Source organism: Alosa alosa, chromosome 7, assembly GCF_017589495.1.
Source record: "Alosa alosa isolate M-15738 ecotype Scorff River chromosome 7, AALO_Geno_1.1, whole genome shotgun sequence".
In the NCBI taxonomy this organism is placed as follows: Eukaryota; Metazoa; Chordata; class Actinopteri; order Clupeiformes; family Clupeidae; genus Alosa; species Alosa alosa.
Window position 1 is genome coordinate 5057893 of NC_063195.1, and position 27632 is coordinate 5085524.

The 27632-nt window shown below is 41.0% G+C and overlaps 2 protein-coding genes across 2 annotated transcripts; one reads left to right on the plus strand and one right to left on the minus strand.

The window, feature by feature from the left end:
* Positions 1–6935: 6935 nt before the first annotated feature.
* Positions 6936–18117, minus strand: LOC125297421 (NACHT, LRR and PYD domains-containing protein 3-like). The gene is given in 9 exon segments (XM_048247805.1): positions 6936–7433; positions 8027–8200; positions 8502–8675; positions 8830–9003; positions 9172–9365; positions 10335–12111; positions 15784–15912; positions 16080–16199; positions 18085–18117. Coding segments are annotated over 9 exon segments (2922 nt in total). The 5' UTR covers positions 18087–18117; the 3' UTR covers positions 6936–7255.
* Positions 18118–21314: 3197 nt separating this feature from the next.
* Positions 21315–24796, plus strand: LOC125297699 (the record flags this gene model as incomplete). The annotated part of the gene is given in 8 exon segments (XM_048248149.1): positions 21315–21333; positions 21749–21846; positions 21991–22058; positions 22541–22771; positions 23787–23913; positions 24028–24093; positions 24511–24594; positions 24726–24796. Coding segments are annotated over 8 exon segments (764 nt in total), but the record flags the coding sequence as incomplete, so codon positions are not given.
* Positions 24797–27632: the final 2836 nt, after the last annotated feature.

Sequence of the window (27632 nt, forward strand, 5' to 3'; positions counted from 1 at the left end):
ACTTCTCAATGAGACGTGGTCTGGGAACCAAACGTTCATTTTCTCGTATTTGAAAAAAATGCCCGGATCCGTTTATTGGGTGCCACGGATGTCTATCAAATGCGTCTGTGCATAGCTCATCATCGTCTTGCTTTCCCCCCCTGTTCTGTGATTGGTTCCCTATCTCAGGCGAAAATTTGCTCCATGGTCTCCAGGCTGCCTTAGCAGTGTGAATCAAATCGCGCGCAAGGCAGCATGGGAACACCCAGGCTAGCAGCTGTGGGCCAAATTAAACTTTTGCGCTCCATCATCGGAAGGGTGAATGTCGGAAGGCATGGGTAGCCTATTGGACACATTTCGGTGCACATTTGGAAAATGTTATAAGTGATGCTGACCTGCCAGTTGGTGAAACTACACTTTAATGATCCTTGTGGGTTTGTGTCCAGGAAAACGAATGAAGTTGGGCAGGAACTGCTTTAGCGCAAGGCAAACTCACCGACTGACAGCTTGCCGATATGCTCTGCGTCTCCAACACTACAAAAACTCCCAGTCGGAGAGCGTGTGTAGCCTATTAAAAAAATATTTTATCCCAAATGCCATCAGCATTCTTAACCAAACTTAGTGACAACATGCATAGCCTACTCGGCTGAGCTGCACAGCTATATTTAATCTTATTTATTAATTTTCTATAGGCTATGTTTCCTCTTTTTTGTACTGTACTTGTTTTAATTATATCTTCAATGTGTCTGAGATGTTGTTTGTCCATCTGTCTGGTGAGCCAAACACAAATGTCCACTATGGTGTAGGCTAGCTACGTTAAAGATTTATGTTATTCTATTCTAATCCACCATGCGTAATGTAGGGATGGAGAATGCTTTTCAAGTAGCCTATATTTAGGATTCAGCTGAAAAACTCTAGCGCTCTTAAAACACTCGTTTGGAAAAGAATGGATAGGCTTTCATGTGATGTGGTCTTATCGCCCTCTCACGGTAAATTGCACGGATGAATATTACATGATTTTGTGCTTCTTTGTCAATCGGACCTTCGTCAAAATGAAACGCCATTGTGTGACAAGTGTAAAAATAGCCGAACATAATTGAACATAACCTGAACAAAACCTACCCCCTACCAGGTTAAGTTCACAGCCTATGTTACCATAGTTACTTACATAGCCTGATCATTTTGAGCTTTCTGGAACTGAAATCCCAGGTTTACCGTTTACTCTGGGTTTACATACCCAGTTCAGTTCAGAAACTATGTTACCATAGTTACTTACATAGCCTGATCATTTTTGAGCTTTCTGGAACTGAAATCCCAGGTTTACCGCTAACTCTGGGTTAACATACCCAGTTAAGCCAGTAAACCTGCTTTCTGGAATACCCCCCAGGGGCGCAGGAGATATTTTGAAAGTGAGGGGGACCAAATTGTGAACACAAACCCATAGTGAGATCAGATTTCCAGATGTCGGATCGCCACCTCTGGCTCACTTTCGACCATCATATTTTAAACTTGCCAGAATATTAAGATAATACCATTGATTGTTTTCAAACAATTGTTTTCACTACTTGGGCCAATGGTAGAATACTGGTCACTACTTGGGCCAATGGTAGAAAAAAGCAACATGGGATGTTGATATTTTATGAAGCCATGAATGAATCATCATGGCTTCATAATCAATCATCAATCTATGATCCAAACATAGACTACATGATCAAATAGCCTAGTTAGGCCTACTTAAATTGTCTGGTATAAACCAAATCAACTCTCCACTGTGTGTTTGCAGTTAATATTTATGCAACGTTAGAACTTAGCAAGTGTTGGTTTAACAAGTTACCAGTCCAGAACACACAGAAAATTGCAACAGAAAGTTGCCTTTATAATCAACTATTTGTTCCAACAGCATTTAAACAAAGCATTTATAAAATTGAAAAAAAAAATTACATAAGAAGTAAAATAAAATACTGTTACTGTAGTGACTATATCACATTATCCCAAGCTTCTAAGAGCTCCCCACGTCTGTGACAGGCAGACGTGACACCGCTAAATTCTCAGCTTGTTTATACCCCACACTGAACGCATAAGAACGCTAGGCCTATCACTCTGGGGTGTGGTAGCCTACTCTCTGGGATTTATGCACCAAGGTAACTGAAGTATCCAATTTGTGTCTTGAAATTATGTTTGAAATAAATGTCTTAGAACAAAAACGTTGATAGACTTGTATTTTAGGCTGAAAACGAGTTGATAAGTATAGGCTAGTTGAGTTATCATAAACATAACAGCTACGTCATGTTGAGCAGGAGAAGTTGAGCACTAGGCTACCATAAATCCTCAAATTATGCCCGGAATTGATTCTATTTATAGCAGGACAAATAAAGGCAGGTTCCCATACAAGACAGGGTAATAATTGCCTACCATACCAACAATTGCCATTAGTCCACTAGAAGACATTGTTCGATTTAAGTCAATGAATTAACCTCTTCTTAATATTTTATTATATGTTGTATTGTATTGTATTATGTTGGTTGGATTAATAGCCTACGGTTGGCAAAGAAAAGTCGTTTTCCTACCATGGGTCTCCAACACACGTTCTCAAGCTCATTCTCTTGCCGCCCCTTTCGAGCTAGCCTAATTGCCAGAGTCTAACCAGAAGTGCAAAAAAACATGTGATATACAAAGTATAGACAAGTGGTGCATAAACAGGACAAGAAATGAAGTGCAGTATAAACAGTCAGTAGTATACAGTTGGATTTCAGAAGGTGGTTTGGGGACGTCCGCCTCCTTGTTGTCCCTGTCAAGGTTGCCATGGACATGGAAAGTGAATGGGGAGCCATACGTAAGGGTTATTTACATTACAGGAAGGGGCTGGATATGTGTAGACAACTGCCATATTGGTGTTAAGAACTAACCCCATGCATTTCAGGGCATGATTTCATGTTGACCACTAGATGGCACCATCCTACTGTAGCCTACTGTGGGCTCAGACTGAAGCGTTTGGATGGGGCAGTGAGATCGGAGTCGGACGAGTTGCTGATGTTATCACACGTGTGGCCTAACAACCAGTAAGATTAGAGATGATATGTAATGGTAATGGTGAGACTCAGATAAAATATAAAAAGACAATCCTGCAATTTTAAAATATTATTGTATGACTGAAATAAGTTCAACTCCCTCTGAAGTATTTTGGAGATTTCAGATTCAAATGCATGTGTGTGTTCAGTGTGTTACTGCCTGTTTTTGTGGCAAAAGGCACAAAAGACTTTTCTCCTAGTGTTGATGACTACAAGCTTGGCTCTGTTTGGTCTTGCACTCTTACCCCTAGAGCTGACAACAGTGTCTGTTTCATAGTTTACAATATGCATCTGTCCTGCTTTTGGTAGCAAAGTGGTGTTCAGAATACCATGTAGAGTTTTAAGACGTCTTTTGTTTCGCCACATGCAACTTAGCCTATACTAGTGCAGCAACGGTATTCATTCAAGTTGTCGCATCGACTACTTCGCAAAAAGGGAATCGGTGGAGTTTTGTGATGTCCCATGCTATGGTGGTAGCGTAGGGTCAGAAATGATGACACGTAACAGCGGTGAGTAGCCTGCAGAGGCCTTGAAATGAGGTGCTCATGAAATGCAGACAGATGGCCGCCCCTCATGTCAAAAAAACGGACAAATGTCCAAAAAGGAGGACACACTCTCTCTCTGTCCGGACAGAGGTCTCAAACACCGGACTGTCACCCGAGCTGAGCCCTAACGGCATGGGTATGTCCGCCTCCTTGTTGTCCCTGTTTGCAGTTTCCCTGTTGGCCACTAGGGGCACTCTTCAGCACTCTCTACACTGGCATGCCTTTGCAGTTTCCCTGTTTGCCACTAGGGGCACTCTTTAGCACTCTCTACACTGGCATGCCTTTGCAGTTTCCCTGTTTGCCACTAGGGGCACTCTTCAACTTCCAATGGGATCATCTTTGGTCTGCTGGGAACATGGATCTTGGGACTGCCAGTGAGCCCTAACAGCATGGGTATGTCCGCCTCCTTGTTGTCCCTGTCAAGGTTGCCATGGTCGTGGAAAGTGAATGGGGAGCCATATGTAAGGTTATTTACATTACAGGTAGGGGCGGGATATGCATAGACAACGCCATGGCGTTAAGAACAAACCCCATGCATTTCTATGGGGGATTCTTTGAGTGCTGTGCCTCCTCTTTAGAAAGTCTCTGGTGTGACTGCTGCTAGTCTCCCCTCAGGGCATGATTTCATGTTGACCACTAGATGGTACCATCCCACTGTACTGTCGGCTCAGACTGAATAGTTTGCATGGGGCAGTGAGATGGGAACAGTTGCTGATGTTATCACACATGTGGCCTAACAACCAGTAGGATTAGAGATGATATGTAATGGTGAAGACTCATATAAAATATAGACAATCCTGCAATGAAACATTTGAAATATTATTGTATGTTCTGACTAGTGTTGGGAGTAATGCGTTACAAAGTAACGCGTTACTGTAATTCCACTACTTTTAGTGGTAACGAGCATGTAACAAAGTATTTTTGTAAATCAAGTAACGCAATTACAATTACTGAAATTTCAAAGAGTTTGTTACTTGCGTTACTCTGTTGATCTTGAATGAACGACTGCAGACAAGATGACAGATGCACATTTGCTGCTTCTGATCTAACGTCTCCCGACATTAGCTGTGTTTCCAGCAATTGTGTACATGTTTAGATTGCAGATGCATTCTTAACAGTTAATAGGAGCCTCCTCACATTCCTCCTTATTTCGTATTTATGCTAAAACACACACGAGTGCATTAGGCTACAATTTAAATGGGCATCTTAAAAGCCTTTTCCCTTTCGTTTCCATCTCGTAAGCTCCACTACAGTAAAAGCGCATCATTGTTTATCTCTGCTCATTATATCAATTTCTCATTCTTACAACATAGCCACGCCACAACACCAATAGGCCTACATACAGTAGCCTTGGCACAAGCAAGCACACGTTTAACTCGAGAGGAAAATGCAGATTTCACTTACCAGATAAAGAAACCTCCAAATAGCCTACCGTACATACTACAGCGACTTGAGTTATTTGCACAGTATGTTTACATCGGAATTGACGTCCGTGGTGTTATGGATTCATTTGTCTGCGACAGAACATGCCACTTCTCTCTGGAACACCTTATCAGCCGAAGAGTAACCTTCTGAATAGTGCGCGACAACCCCAAACCCTCGGATGCGCATTAGAACTTATTTCGGTAGGTCAGCACTTGTGAAGCGCAGGCTTTTCCCAAACTGGTGGTGCTTATATGCTATATAATACAACTGTGTTCAAAGCAGGATGAGGATAACCTAAGGTTGTATGTGTGTGTGAGCAGACAATAACTGCTTTGAAAATAAGCCATTTAACATTGTTTCACATTACATCCCATTGAACTCATTCCATGTAGCCTACAGAAGGATTGCAATAATAATGAAAATAATAACTATATTGCAGAATTCAGTGTCAGTGCACCACCATGCATACTAGTAGTAGTAGAAGGCAAGCAGTAGGCAGTGTGCTGTACATATCTACCAAACCACCTAGATGGTGAGGGTGGCACAAAACAAGGTCAGGGAAGCCTTCATGCATTGTAGAATGTTTTGTGGTCAGAAAAAGTTTGAGAACTCATGCACAAGGCTATTGATTTGAAGGTCCGTTGAAACTACAATAAATAGGTCTAAAAATTAGGTTTATTGTGTGTGTGACTTCAGTACTGTTCATATTGACATTTTAAAAGCAGACTTAAAAGTAACTCAAAAGTTACTTTCTCTAGTAACTAATTACTTTTGATATACAGTAATTGGTAAGGTAATTCAATTACTTTTGAAAGAAGTAACTAGTAACTGTAACTAATTACTAATTTTCAGTAACTTTCCCAACACTGGTTCTGACATAACTCCCTCTGAAGTACTTGGAGATTTTCTGTTTCTGATTCAAGTGCATGTGTGTGTTCGGTGTGGTACTGTCTGTTTTTGCCCCCAAGCTTGGCTTTGTTTGTGGCAAAAGGCACGAAAGACATTTCTCCTAGTGTTGATGACTACATAATTGCTGCTGTCGCTGCCATGTTGGTATGTTTGGTCTTGGCCAACTAGATCTACTTCAGTTGATGCTGTTAGATGAACAGCAGCACATCAAAGAGAGAGTGGACAGACCAGCACCACTCTGTGGCCATCCATGCTCGCTCGCTCGCTCGCTCACTCACTCACTCACTCACTCACTCACTCACTCACTCACTCACTCACTCACACTCTCTTGCTCTCGCTCTCGCTCTCGCACGCTCTCGCACACACACACACACACACACACACACACACACACACACACACACACACACACACACACACACACACACACATACACATACACATACACATACACATACATTTTGATAGATATGTATACAATTTCAACAACAGTATACAAATATGGTTACATAGTAGGGAACAAAAAAATATAAAAAATATATAATATTAAATATACAGTATAAACAAATATCTATATATTTTACACAACAGTGATAGATAGTGATAGTGATAGATACAATGTATTCTCCAGTCCACATGTGGTTTCGTACATAAAAAACAATATCAAATAGACACAACAGATTTCAGATATGCATACAAATTGTAGATATTCACACATGTTTGAGAGTGACTTCTGTGTGTGTGTGTGTGTGTGTGTGTGTGTGTGTGTGTGTGCACATGTGCGCGTGCATGTGTGTGTGTGTGTGTGTTCAGGGTCGTGCCTGATACTAACTAATACCATCAGGAGAAAAGATGATCATCAATCAGTGTCCATGACAACAAGCCCACTGGCATTACAGTCTATTGGATTTGTGTTTATACTGAAAAAAAAAATGTTAAACTAAAAACTAAAAATGTTAAGTGGCAAAACTAGTGGGCAATTGCCCACTACAATCAATAGTATTAGGACTCAGAGAGAGATAGAACACAGTCACATAAACACACACAGTATGTGTAGCATACAAGACTATCATTTTCAGAGAGAGATAGAACATCGAAGCAAAATACAAAGAAAGAAAGAAAAAACAAAAGATGTGCCAGTCAGATAAAGAAGAGGCTGTACTGAGGCAGCGAAAAGCAAAAAGAGAGAGAGGGAGAGAGGGAGAGATAGAGAGGATTGAAAGACAGACATATTAGGTCTTGTGTTCTAAAGAGAGACATTTTGGGTCTCGTGTTCTCAAGACAGACATGTTGGGTCTCGTGTTCTAAAGAACTGAGTGAGTTATTTACTCACTCTAGGTCCTCCAGTTTACAATGCGTGTCCTTCACTAGAACAGAGAGCTGCTCTACAGCTGATTCACTCAGGTCATTGTATCTCAGGTCCAGCAGTCTGAGACTTGAGGAGTGTGAGGTCAGAGCAGAGGCCAGGTAGGAACAGCTCTTATCTGTCAGATTACAGCCAATCAGGCTGGAACAGAATGACCAGAATATTAATCACAGATTCTCACTCTTTCTCTTTCTCACTCATACACACAATCACTCTCCCTGTTAGCCACCAGGGAGAATTAAGTTGAAAACACACACTGGACAGTTAACTAAATGTAATTCCTTGAAACCATTGCGTTCAGAAACAAACTGAACCCCATCTGAAATTAAAAGGATTGGGATAAGTGTCATTGCGGGCGGTTTTCCACATTGACTCAGTGGTGTGCTGCTAGCGTGTGTAAACTGTAACTAAATGTGTAAATAAAACAATAGTGCCGCCGCCCCCACTATTGGACCAGATATGTAGCTGAAGCAGGTGCCAATAATCAATAGATAAGTATAAGTATCTATACTCTTTTGATCCTGTGAGGGGAAATTTGGTCTCTGCATTTATCCCAATCTGTGAATTAGTGAAACACACTCAGCACACAGTGAACAAACAAACAACCAACACAACTAATACAAATTAACTAAAATAGATCTATTTAAGGCCTGGGTGTGTATAAATGTGTACACAACAAAACAAAAACACACACACACACACACACACACACACACACTTGTGTCAATTCTTACCAAAGTTCCTCCAGTTTGCAGTTTTGATGACAAAGTGCAGAACACAAAAGTTCCACTCCTGAGTCCAGCAGCTCATTGCCCTTAAGGTCCAGCAGTCTGAGACTTGAGGAGTGTGCGGTCAGGGCAGAGGTCAGATAGGAACAGCTCTTCTCTGTCAGCTTACAGCCATTCAGCCTGAAACATAATTACATCTGAATATTCACCAATCCTCTACTCTCTCACAAACAGAAATACACAAACACACTTGACCACAGCCACACCCTCTACCAAACACACACACACACACACACACTCCCCCACAAACACCACTGTGACCCATCTCTCTCTCTCTCTCTCTCTCTCTCTCTCTCTCTCTCTCTCTCTCTCTCTCTCTCTCTCTCTCTCTCTCTCAGTTTCTCCCTCACTTTCATGTACAGTCATCACACACACACACAACTCTCACACACACAAACTCACTACATGAAATGATACTTACTTTAACTTTTCCAGTTTGCAGTTTTGATGATAAAGAGCAGAACATAAATGCTCCATTCCTGAGTCCAGCATCTCATTATCACTCAGGTCCAGCAGTCTGAGACTTGAGGGGTGTGAGGTCAGGGCAGAGTCCAGATAAGAACAGCTCTTCTCTTCCAGATTACAGACAATCAGCCTGAAACAGAATTATACAACTCAATATTGATCACAAATTCTCTACTGTAAACACACACACACACACACACACACACACAACCTGTTTCACAAACACAAATACATACAGACTTCCCCCCACCTCTTACAAACTCGCTTCAAGAAATTATGCTTACTGAAGTTCCTCCAGTTTGCAATTTTGATGACAAAGTGCAGAACATAGAAGTTCCACTCCTGAGTCCAGCAGGTCATTGCTAGTCAGGTTCAGCAGTCTGAGACTTGAGGAGTTTGAGGTCAGAGCAGAGGTCAGATAGGAACAGCTCTTCTCTGTCAGATTACAGCTATTCAGCCTTAAACAGAAAGATGGATCTGAAAATGAATCACTAATCATCCTCCTTTATCTCTCTCCATCTCTGTCACACTAACACACACACAAACATGTTCACACACACTCACACACACACACCCACACTTACATCTCCCTTATACACAAATCCAGTACATGAAATGATGCTTACTGAAGTTCCTCCAGTTTGCAGTTTTGAAAGCAAAGAGCAGAACATAAAAGTTCCACTCCTGAGTCCAGCAGCTCATTGCCACTCAGGTCCAGCAGTCTGAGACTTGAGGAGTGTGCAGTCAGAGCAGAGGCCAGAGAGGAACAGCTCTTCTCTGTCAGATTACAAGTCCCTCAGCCTGAAACAGAACAATAGATCTGAGCACACATACAATACACATTTGTCTCGTTCTCTTATAAAATATTTGTCTTTGATGTCGTTTTTGTACAGTGCTCCTAAAGGCACATGTGCCATTTTTTCTCATTTTCTGGTGTGTATGGGAACATCTGTAGTGAGCATGGCAAACTGGGGTAAACATACAACAACAATTGCAAAAAATTCAAACAGGAACTTCACTGGCTAACCCACATTACTTAGAGGCAAGTTGTGAGCAACAGGCAAACTCAATATACAGTTTCAGTCCTCGGCAGCTTTTTATTCAATAACCAACAAAGCACAAGTCTACTAGTATTAATTATATTCGTCAGCTTTCGTCTTGCTCTTCAATTGTGTGTTCTCCCTTGCTGTATTAGTCCACCATTTAATGGAGCCACACTACTTTTATTACAAAATAGCCTACTGTGTACCATGGAGGACAGGCCTGTTGTGATTTCTGTCCATCATTGGTGGGCTTAGGCAAATAATGGCAATTAAAATGGAAATATCTTATGATAATGTATATTTAGCCTATATCAAATCCACAATATGTGATGAACTAGGCATAAAACAGGAATGGCTAAGGGAGTTACCTGGCTTAGATATAGCAAGAACGTCTGAGCAGTAAAATAGCACATTGTAATTTATGTAGGCCTATTTATTAACAAAGCATTTAATATAGTTGAAATGGGGGAAATGTGAATAATTGCGTTGCAGATTGATTTATGGTGTGCACTCCTAAAATGTTCTGCTTGCGCCCCTACAATTTTCAGTTTGGGGCTAGAGTGCTCGTAGTTTAAAAAGTTAGTCTGGAGCCCTATTTTCCCCTGATGCTGTTTTTATGCTGTCACAACAGCATTCAATTATCGAAGCGTATTAGAGATCCTCTTTCTCTCTCTCTCTGTCTCTCTCTCTCTCTCACACACACACAAACTCACACTCTCACAAACATAATGTATAAACACTGTTACTTAATGAGCTGATGTGGATGTTGTGACCACTGGCACCAGCTTCTGAAGAACATCATCTGGACTGAGGAGTTCAGTCTGATCTTTTTCTGGTGTCTTTATGTACTTCTGTAGGTCAAACTCATCTAGCTGCTCTTCTGACATCTCAAACTCAAATCTCTGAGTTTTCCATTCTCCTGGTAACAGTGTGTCTACATATAGAGTTCCTGAGCTCTTGTCAATGACCTCCACTACAGCATGGTGATTCAGCTCATTCAGACAGTAGAACAGGTTGATCCTTCTCTCTGAGCTACTCTGATCTCTGATCTTTTGTTTGACACACTGGACTGTTTGCTCTGAGCTATCTGATTGGCTACTGCACTTTAGGAGTAGGTGCTTTAAGAGATTCTGATTGGACTGCAGTGAGAGGCCCAGAAGGAAGCGGAGAAATAGGTCCAGGTGTCCATTTTTACTCTGCAAGGCCAGCTCCACTGCAGTCGTGTGTAGGTCATGAAGTGTTGCAGCTCTGAACAGAGCAGAGAGCTGAGAGGGTTGTGGTTGGTCATGCATATTTATCTGTCTGTTGTTTAAGCTGAGAAACACATATAAAGCTGCAAGAAACTCCTGGATGCTCAGATGTATAAAACTAAACACCTTCCCCAGGTACAGCCCAGGCTCCTCTCTGAAGATCTGAGTACACACTCCTGAGTACACTGATGCTTCTGTGACATCAATCCCACACTCTCTGAGGTCGTCCTCATAGATGATCAGATTGCCCTTCTCCAGCTGTTGGAAGGCCAGTTTCCCCAGATTGAAAATCACATCTTCATCTCTTTCTTTTCTGTCTGTGAACTTGTCCCTTTTCATGTTTGTCTGGATGATCAGGAAGTGTGTGTACCATTGAGTCAGAGTCCTTGGCATTTCTAAACTCTCTGATTCCCTCTCTACAACAGTGGCTGAAATCCAGCAGAAGACTGGAATGTGGCACATGATGTAGAGGCTCCTGGATGACTTCAGGTGTGTGATGGTTTTGCTAGCCAGGTTCTCATCACTGATTCTCTTCCTGAAATACTCCTCTTTCTGTGGGTCATTAAATCCCCTTATTTCTGTCACCTGGTCCACACACTTACGAAGGATCCGGTTGGCTGCTGCTGGTCGGGTAGTGATCCAGAGGAGAGCAGAGGGAAGCAGATTCCCCCTGATGAGGTTTGTCAGCAGCACGTCCACTGAGGCTGGCTCTGTCACATCACAACACTTTGGGTGTGAGTTGAAATCTAGAGGAAGTCGACACTCATCCAGACCATCAAAGATGAACATTGATCTGTTGTTTGAACAAGTGAAGACTCTGTGATCTTTGATTTCTGGAAAAAAGTGCTGAATAAGACCCACCAGACTGAATTTTTTCTCCATCATCAGGTTCAGCTCCCGGAAAGGAAGAGGAAATATGAAGTGGATGTCCTGATTGGCTGTTCCTTCAACCCAGTCCAGAATGAACTTCTGCACAGAGACTGTTTTTCCAATGCCAGCGAGTCCCTTTGTCAGCACTGTTCTGATGGGTTTGTCTTGTCCAGATAAGGGTTTAAAGATGTCACTGCATTTGATTGGTGAGTCTTGTGCTGATTCTCTCCAGGATGCTCTCTCTAACTGTCTGACCTCATGTTCATCATTGACCTCTCCTCCTCCTTCTGTAATGTGGGGCTCTGTGTAGGTAAGTCTGAGAGATGTGGGGTGTCCCTGATTTATGGTTCCCTCAAATTGGAACTTCTTCTGCAGGTGGGATTTGTGGATCTGCTGATATCTGCTGATATTTGGTTACCAACAAACAATGTTAGCCAATTCACTAACTCAATGCTATCATGTATTGTATAACTTTTTTGTTTTTTAAAACAACAAAATCAGAAAGGATGGAGGCAGCAAAGGTAGAGAAGTCATTTCAGATGGGCAAGAACAAGGTAAATGTACAAGCATTACAGGAGCTGGATTATCATATTAAATGAAGCACAATACTTACTGATGTTAAAGCACACTCGCTTTTTAAAGTCATACCCAACGGTAAAGTAAAACTAAACTAAAGGTAAATGTTACAAAGGTGGCTATTGTTAGGCGTGAAAACACTAGGCTACGAACCTTAAATTGTGAATATTAACAACATAACCCTTTGAATGGTACGCTCATTGGATCCCCTCTGGGTTTTTTTTTTTTTCCACAAATCGCAACCTGTATACATCATTTGACAGCTTGGGACTTTTGGGAATCAAAACATGACAACCTTCTTCATATAAAATATGTATTTGCTGCAAAACTGATATCTAACCAAGTGTTATTGATCTTATAATAAGAGACACAAATCAAGTTGGTATTGTTTTTAGCATGAAATCATTTGGCTTTAAAGTGCAGTCATTGATTGTGCACACTATAAAACTTGATGTACTCAAATTGACCTTAAATTACCCCTGAAAACATACCAAAAAGACTTATTTATATTAAGGGGCCATTCATTAGTCAAACAGGCCCTAGGTGGGAGTGTGAAACCCCTCAGTCTTACATTTAAGGTGTCAAGTTTATTTGTTGGGATTAAGGGGCTAATTAAGGACAATTGAAGTATATCTTCATTTAAATGGTCAATTCAGGGATTCCTTGACTAAGGGGGGAAATTAAGGGGAAATCAAAAAAGCAAAGGGTAAATTCAGTAGGCTTTTCTCATGAATTGACCTTAATCTATGCATATTTCTACTTAAAAACTACTTAATTATAAAAGGGCTTTCAGGTCAAAAGTAAGGCATTTATAAGGGGTGAAATTAAGGGATTTTGTAGTGGCAGGAAGTCACATTTGTTTATGTTTATGTTTATAATGTATATATGTATATGTTTATATTTATCAGCAGATGTTTTTGTCCAAAACAATGCACATGATATTTTACCCAAGGCTCACCCCTGCATTCAGTATAAGCTCACCCCTGCCTTCAGTATTCCCAGAGAAGTAGCTTACCCCTGCTTTCAGTATTTTTATAGACGTAGCTCACCCCTGCCTTTTGTTTCCAGTTGTTGGAGACTGGGCTGCCTACAGAGACCACGTTTTCTTTACAGTGTAATCACAGAATGGGCAGCTAATGATCGTGAGGAGCAGAGATGTATTGATAAAATATGAGGTAGGTAAACTATGAATTCTGTGACCACGGTAAGGTGGACTGTGATATGCATTATCGGATTTTTAAACAGGCATTCAGAACATGTTTGATGATGGTAGAGGTTTAGGTTAATTGATAAAAGATTTGGTTAAAGCCGACCAATGGCAGTGTTGAGCAATACCTTTAAATGGAATGGGCAGAATCAGGATTAGGTTAATTGATAAAAGATTTGGTTAAAGCCGACCAATGGCAATGTTGAGCAATACCTTTAAAATGGAATGGGCAGAATCAGGATTAGGTTAATTGATAAAAGATTTGGTTAAAGCCGACCAATGGCAATGTTGAGCAATACCTTTAAATGGAATGGGCAGAATCAGGATTAGGTTAATTGATAAAAGATTTGGTTAAAGCCGACCAATGGCAATGTTGAGCAATACCTTTAAATGGAATGGGCAGAATCAGGATTAGGTTAATTGATAAAAGATTTGGTTAAAGCCGACCAATGGCAGTGTTGAGCAATACCTTTAAATGGAATGGGCAGAGTCAGGATTAGGTTAATTGATAAAAGATTTGGTTAAAGCCCAACCTCAATGGCAGTGTTGAGCAATACCTTTAAATGGAATGGGCAGAGTCAGGATTAGGTTAATTGATAAAAGATTTGGTTAAAGCCGACCAATGGCAGTGTTGAGCAATACCTTTAAATGGAATGGGCAGAATCAGGATTAGGTTAATTGATAAAAGATTTGGTTAAAGCCGACCAATGGCAGTGTTGAGCAATACCTTTAAATGGAATGGGCAGAATCAGGATTAGGTTAATTGATAAAAGATTTGGTTAAAGCCGACCAATGGCAATGTTGAGCAATACCTTTAAATGGAATGGGCAGAATCAGGATTAGGTTAATTGATAAAAGATTTGGTTAAAAACCGACCAATGGCAATGTTGAGCAATACCTTTAAATGGAATGGGCAGAATCAGGATTAGGTTAATTGATAAAAGATTTGGTTAAAGCCGACCAATGGCAATGTTGAGCAGTACCTTTAAATGGAATGTGTCACACGATATTACAGTACAATAGCATTTACAATGTGTCACACGATATTACAGTACAATAGCATTTACAATGTCAATATTGTTGTGAATCTGATCTAAATACATTTTCTTCTGCTCTTTCAAGCAATTCAATTCACGAAAACAAGGTTGTAGCTTTTCAGACCTGTTTTAAATACTGTAGGCTATCGCATCCGACCAGGCTGTTATTTTGCTAATCTATACGATTTTGAGCAAAACATATGTGATATTACAGATTCACTTTTGGGTCTCACTGAATCACGCTTAATCCATTTTTTTTTTTTAATCTATAGCAATACAATTTTGAGCAAAACATATGTGAAATTACATATTCACTTATGAGTCTCACTGAATCATGTTTAATCTCCAATGGATGGGATAGGCTATAGCCTACTCTGTCATGATGCCAAAAAAATCACCTTAGGAGTTAATATCTGATAACTATGATAGGCTTACTGTCGTAAAATGCATACATACTGTATGTGGGGTAAGATGAGGCTAGGCGTTGGGTAAGTTGGGCCAAAACAAAGATTTCAGGTTACACATCAAATAATTTAATTCTACAAACAGTAACAAACACCAACATTTAACTGAGAACTTGCCGAATAGATCCAACTGAAAAATTGCCAGGACAGGTTTAGGCATACAACATTCGTCACTTGTTTACCTTTGAATTTTTTTTTTTTGAATTTTATAATTAACTTAAATAAATCTTAATAAGATTAATTTGCTGCCTAGTGTCTTTAGCTCTTAGTAACACTAAAGAAAAGTAACATTTATGATTTTGCTAAAGTAAAAGCTAAAAGTAAAATTTATGATTTTGTTTTGCCCTCACATTATATTTGTCAGGATCTGCACTGGATTGAGTGACTGTGCCACCCTGGTGGTCTTTTTGTGTATTGTCCTGTGTTTGCTTTTGCTTGTTCCCCATGTGCTCTGTTTACGTGTCTGCTGTCATGTGACTGTCTCCACCCCTTTTCCCTAATATGGTCTGCACTTCCTGTATTTTTTACCACATTTGCCATGTGCTGTACCTTTCCACGGATTTTAAAGAGCTGTACCTTTCCACGGATTTTAAAGAATGATTCCCTCTTCTTTAAAATGCTGTCACATCATGACATTTGTTTACAGTTTCCTAGAAACAAGGAGTAACTCATTTTACCCCTATGCTCAACTCACCCCGTTCACCCCTACTGTGCAGTAAAAAGACACACACACACACATAGACAAACACACATGACATTATGTAACATGAAGAACAGAGTCATTATCTTACTTTCCAGTAGAAGAGTCTCCACTTTTAAAGGTCATTGTTTGAGCCATGGACCAATCAATCTTCTCTCTTTCAACCACACATGTGATTGTAGGGGAGGGTGATCTACTGTTAGAACTTGCGTCCCTCATCCTAGAAAAGAAGAGAACTTCAGGAGAACATTTTTGTCTGATGTCTGCTAATCACATGTACTGTACACACACACACACAAGCACAGACAGAGCACACATGCACACACACACACAGAGCACACACACACACTACATTATATAATATGAAGACCAGAATCATGAACTTACTGTTCAGTGGAAGAATCTCCTCCTCTAAAGGTGATTGGTCGACCCATGGACTTGTCACTCTTCATGGACACAGAGGTGGTTGTATAGGAGGATGACCTGTTAGAGTTTTGGGCCCCCATCCTAGAAAAGAAGAGGAGAACTTCCATCAGGAGAAGATTCATCTCTCTACTCATGTCTGATAATCACTCAGATGGCTCTTTTCCATTACGGACTGGGGCTGGCCCAATTTTTTTCCAAAATGCATTCTAGGGTGTTTTTGTGAATGTACCGTCCGAAGCGCCACTTTTAAGCTTTTCCATGTTGTCGTTTTCTGGTCAAATGGCTTTTTGAATGGGAATCCTAGGGGCAGTACTATTTTGATACATGATCGCGTCTAAATTATTTTTAATTATTTTTTTTTCATTCATTTTATTTTTAAAACACTAAGAAAGCTCGACACAACATGAAACTTTGATCAAAGTTATCATTAGTGTCTCTACACATGAAATCGAGCATTGATAACATTGTTCTTGTACAAATAGTTTACTAAAAAGAAAGATTTTGGACAACTCACTCCTTGACTGGCAAGATGGTGGCGAGCAGAAAAAACAGTGAGTTGTTCAAAACCTTTCTTTTAGTAAACTCTGTGTACACAAACAATGTTCTCAATGCTCGGGTACATTCACAAAAACACTCTAGGATGCATTTTGGGGAGAGTTACACTTTAAACACCCGTGCGTGTTCTCGCTGTTGTGTTTCCATAAGGAGCTGTAACATCAGGGACATGCTTAGCAACGACCTTTAAATTTCTCTGTTTTTATTGTTGCGTCGTATTTCATTCCAAAAGTCCTCGATTCAGCCCCGATTCGACCCTACCATACTCCAGGGCCGCAACCCGGTCCAGCCTCAATCATGGAAATATAAAAAGTCTAAAGGCTGCAATCGTGATTGTCTTTCACCTCAATAGAATACAGACGGAGATAGAAACTGCGATCGTGATTCTCTTTCACCTCAAATATGACAGACCTCTCAAGATGCAGTATCACACCTACTCATGATGCTTTTACATTGTAGAACAAAACTGAAAGTCAAAACTATAAAATAACATACATTTGATTATGTAGTAGGTGAAATTAAAGACAATGTAATAAAAATAAAGTTTTATATTTTAGACTCTTCAAAACAGCCAATGTTTACTTTTTGCACCATGGTCTGGTCAGCTCAAGAGCCTTTCTTTTTAGCAAAAAAATACACGAAAATCACAAAACTTGACAAAACATACCATTCCCCCTCAGCTTCCTCTCCCTCATGACGACTCAATAACACATGCGCAAGATCATTTACATGAATACTCCATAACACATACTGTAGTTGAGATCATCAACATGACGACTCCATAACACATAGTTGAGATTACCAACATGACGACTCCATAGCACATAGTTGAGATTATCAATATGACGACTCCATAGCACATAGTTGAGATTACCAACATGACGACTCCATAGCACATAGTTGAGATTATCAACATGACCATGACAGTGGCATGAGTCTGGTTTAGGTTTGCAGAAATTGCAAACAAAATGACACTAAACCAAGGTACTCTTCCTACAATAACAAAGCTTTACTAAACAGGATAGTTCTTAGTAGAACTGATAAAATCACACCAACATGTTTTGGCCACACACAGACCTCATCAGGGCCTCTAAGCAATGTCTCTACCAAAGAGCACCTTCTTACTGCTTTGGGCTTCACTCGTCTAAAAGAACGCTGAAGCTCTCCTATGTTATTTATGTGCACCTAAAATAAACCTCTTGTAGAGCTTTTCCCCCAAGAGCCTTTTGGCTGGCTTTTACAATACAATTCAGATTATTAACAAGCTGATTACAGCACCGTTCACACCATTAAGACAGAAAATCACAATACAATTCAGATTATTAACAAACTGATTACAGCACCGTTCACACCATTAAGACACATTCAACAATGATTAAGCTCTATGATATGATTAATATCTGAAACTCACATTATTGTAAGTACACCACCTTCTATGTAAAACATAAATAGACAGAAACTCACACTGCTTTAGGAGTGTTTCATGAATTTGTTTTTCTGTTTGTCCATTTCCGTGAACCTCAAATGCTCTCTGTGGGCTACTGGTTAGACGGCTTCAGTCCCAGGCTATTAAATCCATATTCAGATAGGCAAGAAAACCAGCGGATCTTGTTCTGTTGTTGATTTCATGTGCGATTAATGTTGCATGACAGATACACACAGACAGAGACAGAAAGGGCAGATGGTGCATATATTTATAAAACCCTCCAGGATTACACCTGCAGTAGAACTAGAACACTGCAGTAGAACTAGAACACCTGCAGTAGAACTAGAATACTGCAGTAGAACTAGAACACCTGCAGTAGAACTAGAACACCTGCAGTAGAACTAGAACACTGCAGTAGAACTAGAATAGCTGCAGTAGAACTAGAATAGCTGTGTGTAGTAGTGTCTGTAGTTCATAAAGATATCAGATTACACCTGCAGTAGAACTAGAACACCTGCAGTAGAACTAGAATAGCTGTGTAGTAGTGGCTGTAGTTCATAAAGATATCAGATTAGACCTGCAGTAGAACTAGAATAGCTGTGTAGTACTTGGCTGTAGTTCATAAAGATATCAGATTAGACCTGCAGTAGAACTAGAACACTGCAGTAGAACTAGAATAGCTGTGTGTAGTAGTGGCTGTAGTTCATAAAGATATCAGATTAGACCTGCAATAGAACTAGAACACTGCAGTAGAACTAGAATAGCTGTGTGGGTGTGGCTGTAATTCAGGCGCATCAATGTGAGTGATCAGGGCCTGAAGTTCAAGTTTAAGTCAAACTGGTTCTCTTCTTGGGACCTGTTTCAGACTTGCACCTTTATCAAGCAACAAGTACACCTACAACGCAAAAACTGTATAAAGAGACATACCTATCCTTTCTCGTACAATATTTTTAGTAAATTTAAGGTAAAAGAAAGAAAATGTAAATATTTCAACATTCAAAATGAAAGGACAATTTAAATGTAAACATAGCAGTTTGACACTTCAGCTAGCCTTTTGGTGGTCCAGAAACAGCATACCACACAACTACAAAAGGTTCACAGGGGTGTAGGCAACTTGCAGCATGGCTCCTACACAGAACCCCTAAATCAGACTTTAGGCTGCAGAAGTGTTACTGCAAGGAGATAAATCAGGCTTTAGGCTGTAGAAGTGTTACTGCAAGGAGATAAATCAGGCTTTAGGATGCAGTAGTGTTACTGCAAGGAGATAAATCAGGCTTTAGGATGCAGAAGTGTTACTGCAAGGAGATAAATCAGGCTTTAGGCTGCAGAAGTGTTACTGCAAGGAGAGTATTATTCCCAGTGATTAGCCAAATTAGTCCATAATGAGAATACTCTTATGTCCAGGCTATTTCACTATAGATGGTATAATTGGTCTAACTATTGTCCACAGTTGCTATTGAATAATCTTTCTACTGCTGCTACCATAGACATTTAGATTCATTTGCACAATTTAGCTAGTTTACTGACAACTCAGACAAGGAACCAAACAATTCAAACTACAGACAATGAGGCACCAATGCATCAGAGAAGACCAGAAATGTCCATCAGAGTGTGTGGGGACTGGTATGATGCATACTGTATCTGTGGATTAACTTACCCTCCATCAGAGTGGGTTGGGAGAGGTATGATGTGTACTGTATCTGTGGATTAACTTACCCTCCATCAGAGTGTGTGGGGACAGGTATGATGTGTACTGTATCTGTGGATTAACTTTCCCTCCATCAGAGTGTGTTGGGACAGGTATGATGTGTACTGTATCAGAGGATTAACTTACCCTCCATCAGAGTGTGTGGGGACAGGTATGATGCCTACTGTATCTGTGGATTAATTTACCCTCCATCAGAGTGTGTGGGGACAGGTATGATGCCTACTGTATCTGTGGATTAACTTATCCTCCATCAGAGTGTGTTGGGACAGGTATGATGTGTACTGTATCAGAGGATTAACTTACCCTCCATCAGAGTGTGTTGGGACAGGTATGATGTGTACTGTATCAGAGGATTAACTTATCCTCCATCAGAGTGTGTGAGGACAGGTATGATGTGTGCTGTATCTGTGGATTAATTTACCCTCCATCAGAGTGTGTGGGGACAGGTATGATGTGTACTGTATCTGTGGATTAACTTATCCCTCCATCAGAGTGTGTTGGGACAGGTATGATGTGTACTGTATCAGTGGATTAACTTACCCTCCATCAGAGTGTGTTGGGACAGGTATGATGTGTACTGTATCAGTGGATTAACTTACCCTCCATCAGAGTGTGTTGGGACAGGTATGATGTGTACTGGATCAGTGGATTAACTTACCCTCCATCAGGGTGTGTTGGGACAGGTATGATGTGTACTGTATCAGTGGATTAACTTACCCTCCATCAGAGTGTGTGGGGACAGGTATGATGTGTACTGTATCTGTGGATTAATTTATCCTCCATCAGAGTGTGTTGGGACAGGTATGATGTTTACTGGATCAGTGGATTAACTTACCCTCCATCAGGGTGTGTTGGGACAGGTATGATGTGTACTGTAGCAGTGGATTAACTTACCCTCCATCAGAGTGTGTGGGGACAGGTGATGTGTACTGGATCAGTGGATTAACTCACCCTCCATCAGAGTGTGTTGGGACAGGTATGATGTGTACTGGATCAGTGGATTAACTTACCCTCCATCAGAGTGTGTTGGTTTGCTGCTTTGTTGCACACAGCTGTGTGCTGCAGACTCTGGTCTGAGTGTCTCACTGTGACCTGCAGCCTCCTCTCTCTCCTGAGAGACACTCATCCTAGCAGCAGTGGGAGTCTCTCTGGGAATGTACATGAGACACATGCAGCTTTAAGTCTTGTTTCATGTGTCACTGCATACTATAGATTATAGCCGGAGCTAAACATGAACCGCCATCTTTGTTTTCAGTATTCTGACAAGAAGGAGACACAGAACAAACAGAAGATGATGAAAGAAGCACAACAAACATGCAGCTATAAACAAGAATCAATATTTTAGTATTTTTACTGAATAAGAAAGAACAAATGTCTTGAATAGAAATGTTAAGGTGTAGTTGGCCTATAGGCTAAAGTAAATAAAGATTAAGGTCTTTGGCCATTGTGGTCTAGTTTGCTTTATCATGACAGTTGGGTCTGGATACGCTCATCCCAGGCCAGGCCCATGGGGTCAGAGGTCAAGGGTAGGGACCCTAAAATCATATAAGCCCCACTGGCTGCTCCAGGGTTGACCCATGACAGATCCTAACAGTCCCTAACATATACAACACAATAAACATATTCATCCAGATTTTTTTTGTTACAACCATCTCTTTTATTTGTTGGTGTATAGACCTAGCTGATCCATTACGAGGGAGAAATGTGCATTCTAAAGGGCAAAGGAAATATTAATCTTAACTTTTACCCTTTCTTGAGGTATCCTACTGGCAGATCACTGTCCACACACCTGCTTGCAAATGTAGTGGATTGGAGTTGAAGCGTCTGTGCCTTTAAGACACAGCGGCCGTATTGTGTCACACCTGACTGATGTCACTATATGCGACACTCATTGTACCAATTGAGGGCTCCGGTGTTTCTTTAAAAAGTATGCCACTGCAGCTGCAGAGTTTTGTTTGATTGTTTACCTCGTGTCGGTGTTCAATGCGGGTTTCTTCGGCGAGCTGGAGCCTGTGGATATTCGTCTCTTGACTGCAAAGGTATGTTTATGGCTTGTTTTGCTCCGGTTTAGTCATATCACATGATTAGATGGTCTAAAGTTTGCCCTCACCCTAGGGTGCAGTTGTTGGCGTTGTGCTTAATAGCATCATTGGCGGTGCTTTTGCTGTCCTTCCCCCTGAGAGCAACCGGAGTGTTGCACAACATATGTGACCTGTCCTGCTGAAGTCCACCTCTTCGCTGGAGTGGTGGGGTAGGCTTTAGCTCTACTCTATAGAGAGGAAGATACACAGGCAGGCCTGTGGAGTAATACACCCAGACAATGTTCCATGTTTCAAAAATGTACAAAGTTTATTAGAAGAATTATACACATAACAGAACTGCCTCATCAGTGTGTCAGTACAGCTCAGTATATTCATAGACTCCAATAAAATAGCGCCTTCTAGAGTCACAAAATTCGACAGTTCACAGAATTTGGTGCAACACCGGCCCGTCCTTCACTTGTGCCCAGATCCTCAGCGTGGTAAAAGAGTCTGCATGCGTGATTGTTTGGTGCCATTGATTGTTTGGGGTGTGTGTGTGTGTGCATGCGTAATTGTGAGGTGTGCTGTGTGTGCGTGTGCATGTGTGTAATTGCGTGCATGTGGTTATTTGGTTAGTCTCGTTTGGGTTGGTGTAGTTTCCCCATTCTGTGTGTCATATATTTAGTTTGTTTTGTCTCTACCCACACAGCAGTAGACTCCTAGGCGGATCCGCCTTCAAGTCGGCAAACCCGCGTGACTGTCGCATTCGTTTTGGTGCCGCACAGAGGATCAGCTCCGCCTTCAGGCGGCCCCGTAAATTCTACTGTCAAACAGCGGATCCTGAGTGGACCCATGTTGAACATGACTGTACACCAAGAGCCAAGAAGAGTCATACTAGTGGATATTTTCTTTGCTGGGACACGGTTGCGCTGAACCCTCTCGAGTAAGTGATATTTATTAATGTATTGCGACATTCACAATAGCTAAACATTGGCCTTTGTGGTTTTATAATCATCATGTTTATTGATTGTAATGACGTTGTTTGATATTAGGACTAACGTTAACGTTAGTGCAACCAGACACGTTTGTCATTTTGTGCAACAGTTTGTGCAAAGTTAACGTTATTGTTAGCTGTGATGCTCAAATGAGTCTGTAGCCTATCTGATTTAAAATGGGATAGCAATTTCGGCAGAATATGTTATGGTAGTGTGATTTAAAAACACACATTGTTATTTAACATTAGTCTGGTCTTGTCTGTTTTAATGTGTCGCTGTTGTCCATATAGTGCTACTATGCTAGCGGCATATAGCTGCTAGCTAGCATGCTGCTAGGCGCAATTGCATAAGTTATTGCTAATGTCTATTAGTGCTATACATATATTGAAATCACGTTTGCGATGCAAACCTTGATTTAAGGTGATACTGGCACTGGTATTTCAGTCAATGAAGTCAGTGAAGCACTCGTCTGCTATGATAGCTACCTACAACTTTAGCATGTTGACTCACTGATAATGGTTTAGCCCTAGCCTCTAGCTAGCTGTGCATTAACGTTTGCATTTTGCCAAGTTTGGAATCATAACATTACGTAACTTTAGTTTCTATCTGCCATCTTTGTAATGAAAGCCTCGGCATTTTAATCACTGTTTAAGTCGGTTCAGACAACTATTGGCATCTGTTTGTGATTTATTATGCTAACGTAACTTAACTGTATGGAACTTGGTCCCCATCTTCTATTTTGTTTGTTCTGCAGCGTCAACTTTTATCGGCTGGATTCTAGCATCTAACATTACGATTGCCTCTGTTGGGTTTGCTTGATCAAGTAAGATACTTTCTGGGTTGTTAAAATGTAATGTGAACACATTCCAGTAGCATTCCAAAATAGACCAGAGATGCTTGTACTAAATGTATATTTGGAAATTTTGGGATTGCAATAACCATAATGATATCGTTATGTAACAGCCATCGTTTCGGGGACTCTGATGACCGTGAAGAGCCAGAAAATGGTGACTTTGCATCTCTGAGGTACCTTCCAACTCGCCTGGTATATCAGTTGAAGCCTCAAGCCCAAGCCTATTGCACTTGCAAAGTAAGTAATACTCTCTTAACATTGAAATAACTAAATCATAATATTAATATTAGAGATATGGTTAACATTCTTAGTGCTAAAGACATTCCCTTCTCTTTGTATCTATTCCTCCAGCTCCACCATCTCGCCGAGTGCCAGGCAGCCGAGTCACTACCCCTCAACCTGGAGAAAACTGTTAAGGTAAAGACTGATCTCTGAAATAATACAGTGTACAGAATACAGTGGCCCCATCTATATTAACACAGCAGTAGTCACTCCATTTCAGATCAACAGATTGCATCTGCATTACCATCTCAGATTTTCTGCATACTTTATCCATTACTTTCAAAATCTCAGCCAAATATTTTGTCAGTTAAAACATCTGCATTCATGCAATATTGCCTGAAAAGTTCATTCATTATTATCAGATTGTATTGAAACACATTGATTTCAATGTCAATCCATTCATGGAGTTGATATAGATAGTGCATACCAAAATATTGAAACAAACAAATTCATGTCCAGCATGACCAGAGATTTGATTTTGTTTGCCATTGTTTGGCCCTGTAGCTCTCAGCCTACCATGGTTAACAGATCACAACCATTTATCTCCCTTAGCACCTCACCATGGGGCAGGACCGCAACACTCTTCACCACCTCAACTCCCTGCACCTGCATTTAACATACGGAGAGTTACTCAAGGTAGGGACTGATCTCTGAAATATTAGTGAATAGAAAGGCCCCATGTGTATTATCAGTCATGGTTAACAGATAACTACCATTTAATACAATTTAATACAAATACGCACACCACCCACCTCACTATGGGCCAGGAACGGCAGTCCCTCCTCAACTCCCTCCACCCCCACACCAGCCCTCAACGTGCAGCGAACAGAGGAGCTTTGTAAGTCATGTTCCTTTTTAAATTTAATCTCCTTAATACCTATCTCATATATTGTATTGTGTAGGCATACATGGCTTTGGATGCTACATACCATAAACATAAACATATCTGTCTGTTTGATTACAGGTGCTGTGAGGAAAAACATGGTGACACGGTCTGCCACGGACACTGAGGTCACCAAACACGCAATCAGGTGTTTCAACCCGGGGATCGGATCGGGCAACGAGGAGATGTGTTCGCCTCCATCCACACAAATGGAGTAATAGGAGAAATAAGCATTAAACAATCTTTTTATTGAACTTCTTGTCATTCACCAGTTATTCATTTTCTGATATTTTAGCAGTGCATAGCGCAGTATTTCATTGAAGTTGTAGCCTATTAGATAAAATATTTCATGTCTGCACTGACCTAGGCCTATAAAGCACTAAATTAGGTTTTGACCACAAAATGAATGTAAAGTAGCCTAGGCAATGTAAAGTAGCCTAGGCAATGTAGGCTACTTAACAAAAACAGAATAGCTTATAACCTGTAACTTTCCATAAATGTCCATTTTATATTTCCATTGAGTAGTGATCACGTTTGTACAGTAAATTGATGTCTTGACTTAAACCTTTTCTGTTAGGTTTATTGACAGTATTGTTAAGTTAAAAATACGAGGCAATGCAGATTAATCGTAGGCCTATATTGCTGTAGTAGCCTAGTGATAGTTTTACTTTTATCCTATAGTTGCCTAGTTTTATCCTACAGCAAGAACAGAAGGAATTTTGAAAATGAGATAAACGGGTCCAAAACGGACCCGGGCCAGATGAGCCTTTTGAGTCCGTTGCGGGTCCGCGGCCGGATGTATGTATCAATTCGCGAATCCCAAACGGACCCGCCCAGCGGTAAGGTTTTAATCGCGGATGCGGAGTGGATGCAGTGCGGAGCCACGGCGGGTCCGCGATTCGCCTTCGTAGCGGATCCGTTCCTGAGAGCATCTGGACTCCGATACGGGTCCGTTTCGCGGGTCCGTTCCGGAAGGCGTCATACCTCCGCGGCGGAAGCGGCGCGGAGTCCTTTTGCTGTGTGGGTATCTTCTTTGTATTAGTTATCAATCTTTTCCTAAGGGTGCGTAGGTCCCCTGGGTGGCGTAGTCGACACTTCAAATTCTAATTGGTAACCTGGTCCCGCTACACAAATCATCGTGTTGTCCACACACCTGCTTGCAAATCATTGTGTTGTCCACACACCTGTCTGCCACTAACGCCACAAGAGGCCTATGCTTTGACACTTTCAGGTTTCAGCCAATCAAATGACAGCATATCTAAACTGGTTGTAATGGAGATGTAGGCTAGTCTACACGTTATGAGGATGCATCGGAATGAACGACTTCAAATAATACGAATGACTTCGCTAAAGTATTGGTATGGACAATTTCGTCACCCCAAAGTATTGGGACATGTCCCTATGCAAACATATGCCCTTGCTGGTCACAGTCTAGCTATCTTATCTAATTACACACGACGATGTTGTGCTTGATTCCATAATCTGGACCTGGCAAAAGAGTAGGCTAACTCGACATATTATGCAAGCCTACTATGGAGTTAAATTAAGAAATATTATCTATTCAGTAGCCTAGTTTATATTTAATGTTAGCAACCCAAGCCACCCTAAAGGCGGAAATCTCCGGCGAACACCTTTCTTAAACAACGACAATGCAACGAAATTCTAATTTGTTTATTCCAAATATTCCACATACCGAAAACAAAGTGAACGACAATATGAACACATTAAATAGTCTGTTTCTTACCTTAGGCTACAAACCGTGTGCTCTCGATTAGGGCTGGGCGAACTGTATCACAATACAAGTATTTCATATCGGTCGATATCGATAATTATTGATTTTTAAAAAAAAATCTATTTCAGATAAGGACCAGAAGGGGGAAAAAGTTCAATTTAAACAGTTATTTTAAACTTAACCTTCCTCTGATTTTAATCACCTCAGTTATCAATCAAAGCAAACAGGGAGAAGAAATAGCAACACTATCACGAAAAACACTCAAATAAATAAATGTGCACATAAGTGAATGAAAAGCAGCACTGGTTGAAGCCTGGAAATATTGTAAACAAAGTAGCTTAATTTGCTAGTTTATCATAGTCTACTGGTTAGACTGTTCACCCAGATAGCTATTTCCTTTGGGCCGGATCCGCATAAAAGCCATTAGATCCGCCTGTAGCGGACATACGGTATCTGACTGTGGGCCAGGTCTGCTCCTGATACAGGGTCCTGATCCAAGATGGCGGCGCGTACACACGCAGCGACCTCTCTGTCCCAACCGTGCGGTGTTTTGTTAGTTTAAAAAGTGTTTGTCCGAAAGTTTTACGTGTTCGTCTTCGTCTTACTACGCCGTTACTACAAGTACAGCAGGCAGTTTTTAATTGACATCTGCAAAAGCAAGTTTTGCAGCGTTCTGGACTTTGCAACAGAGACGCTAAAGGAACTCGGACTACTCCGGCCTGCAACAACACCGGACTCGCCTGCTACTCCTCCCCCGGAAAGAAAGCGTCGGAAGCGGTGTGCGAGGAAGCAGAAGAGGGGCAAGCGCGGAGGCGTCCGGGCCAGGCTAGCGGCCAACCCAACTCGCCCAGCCATACCATCCATTCTCCTGGCAAATGTACGATCACTGGACAACAAAATGGATCACATACGACTGCTGAGATCAACGAACCGGACAGTAAGTAACTGCTGTGTGTTACTTACTGTAACACACAGCAGTTACTTCACTGAGACTTGGTTAAATGACAACATTCCGGACTCTGCTGTACAACTGGAGCAGCTCGCATGCTACCGAGCAGA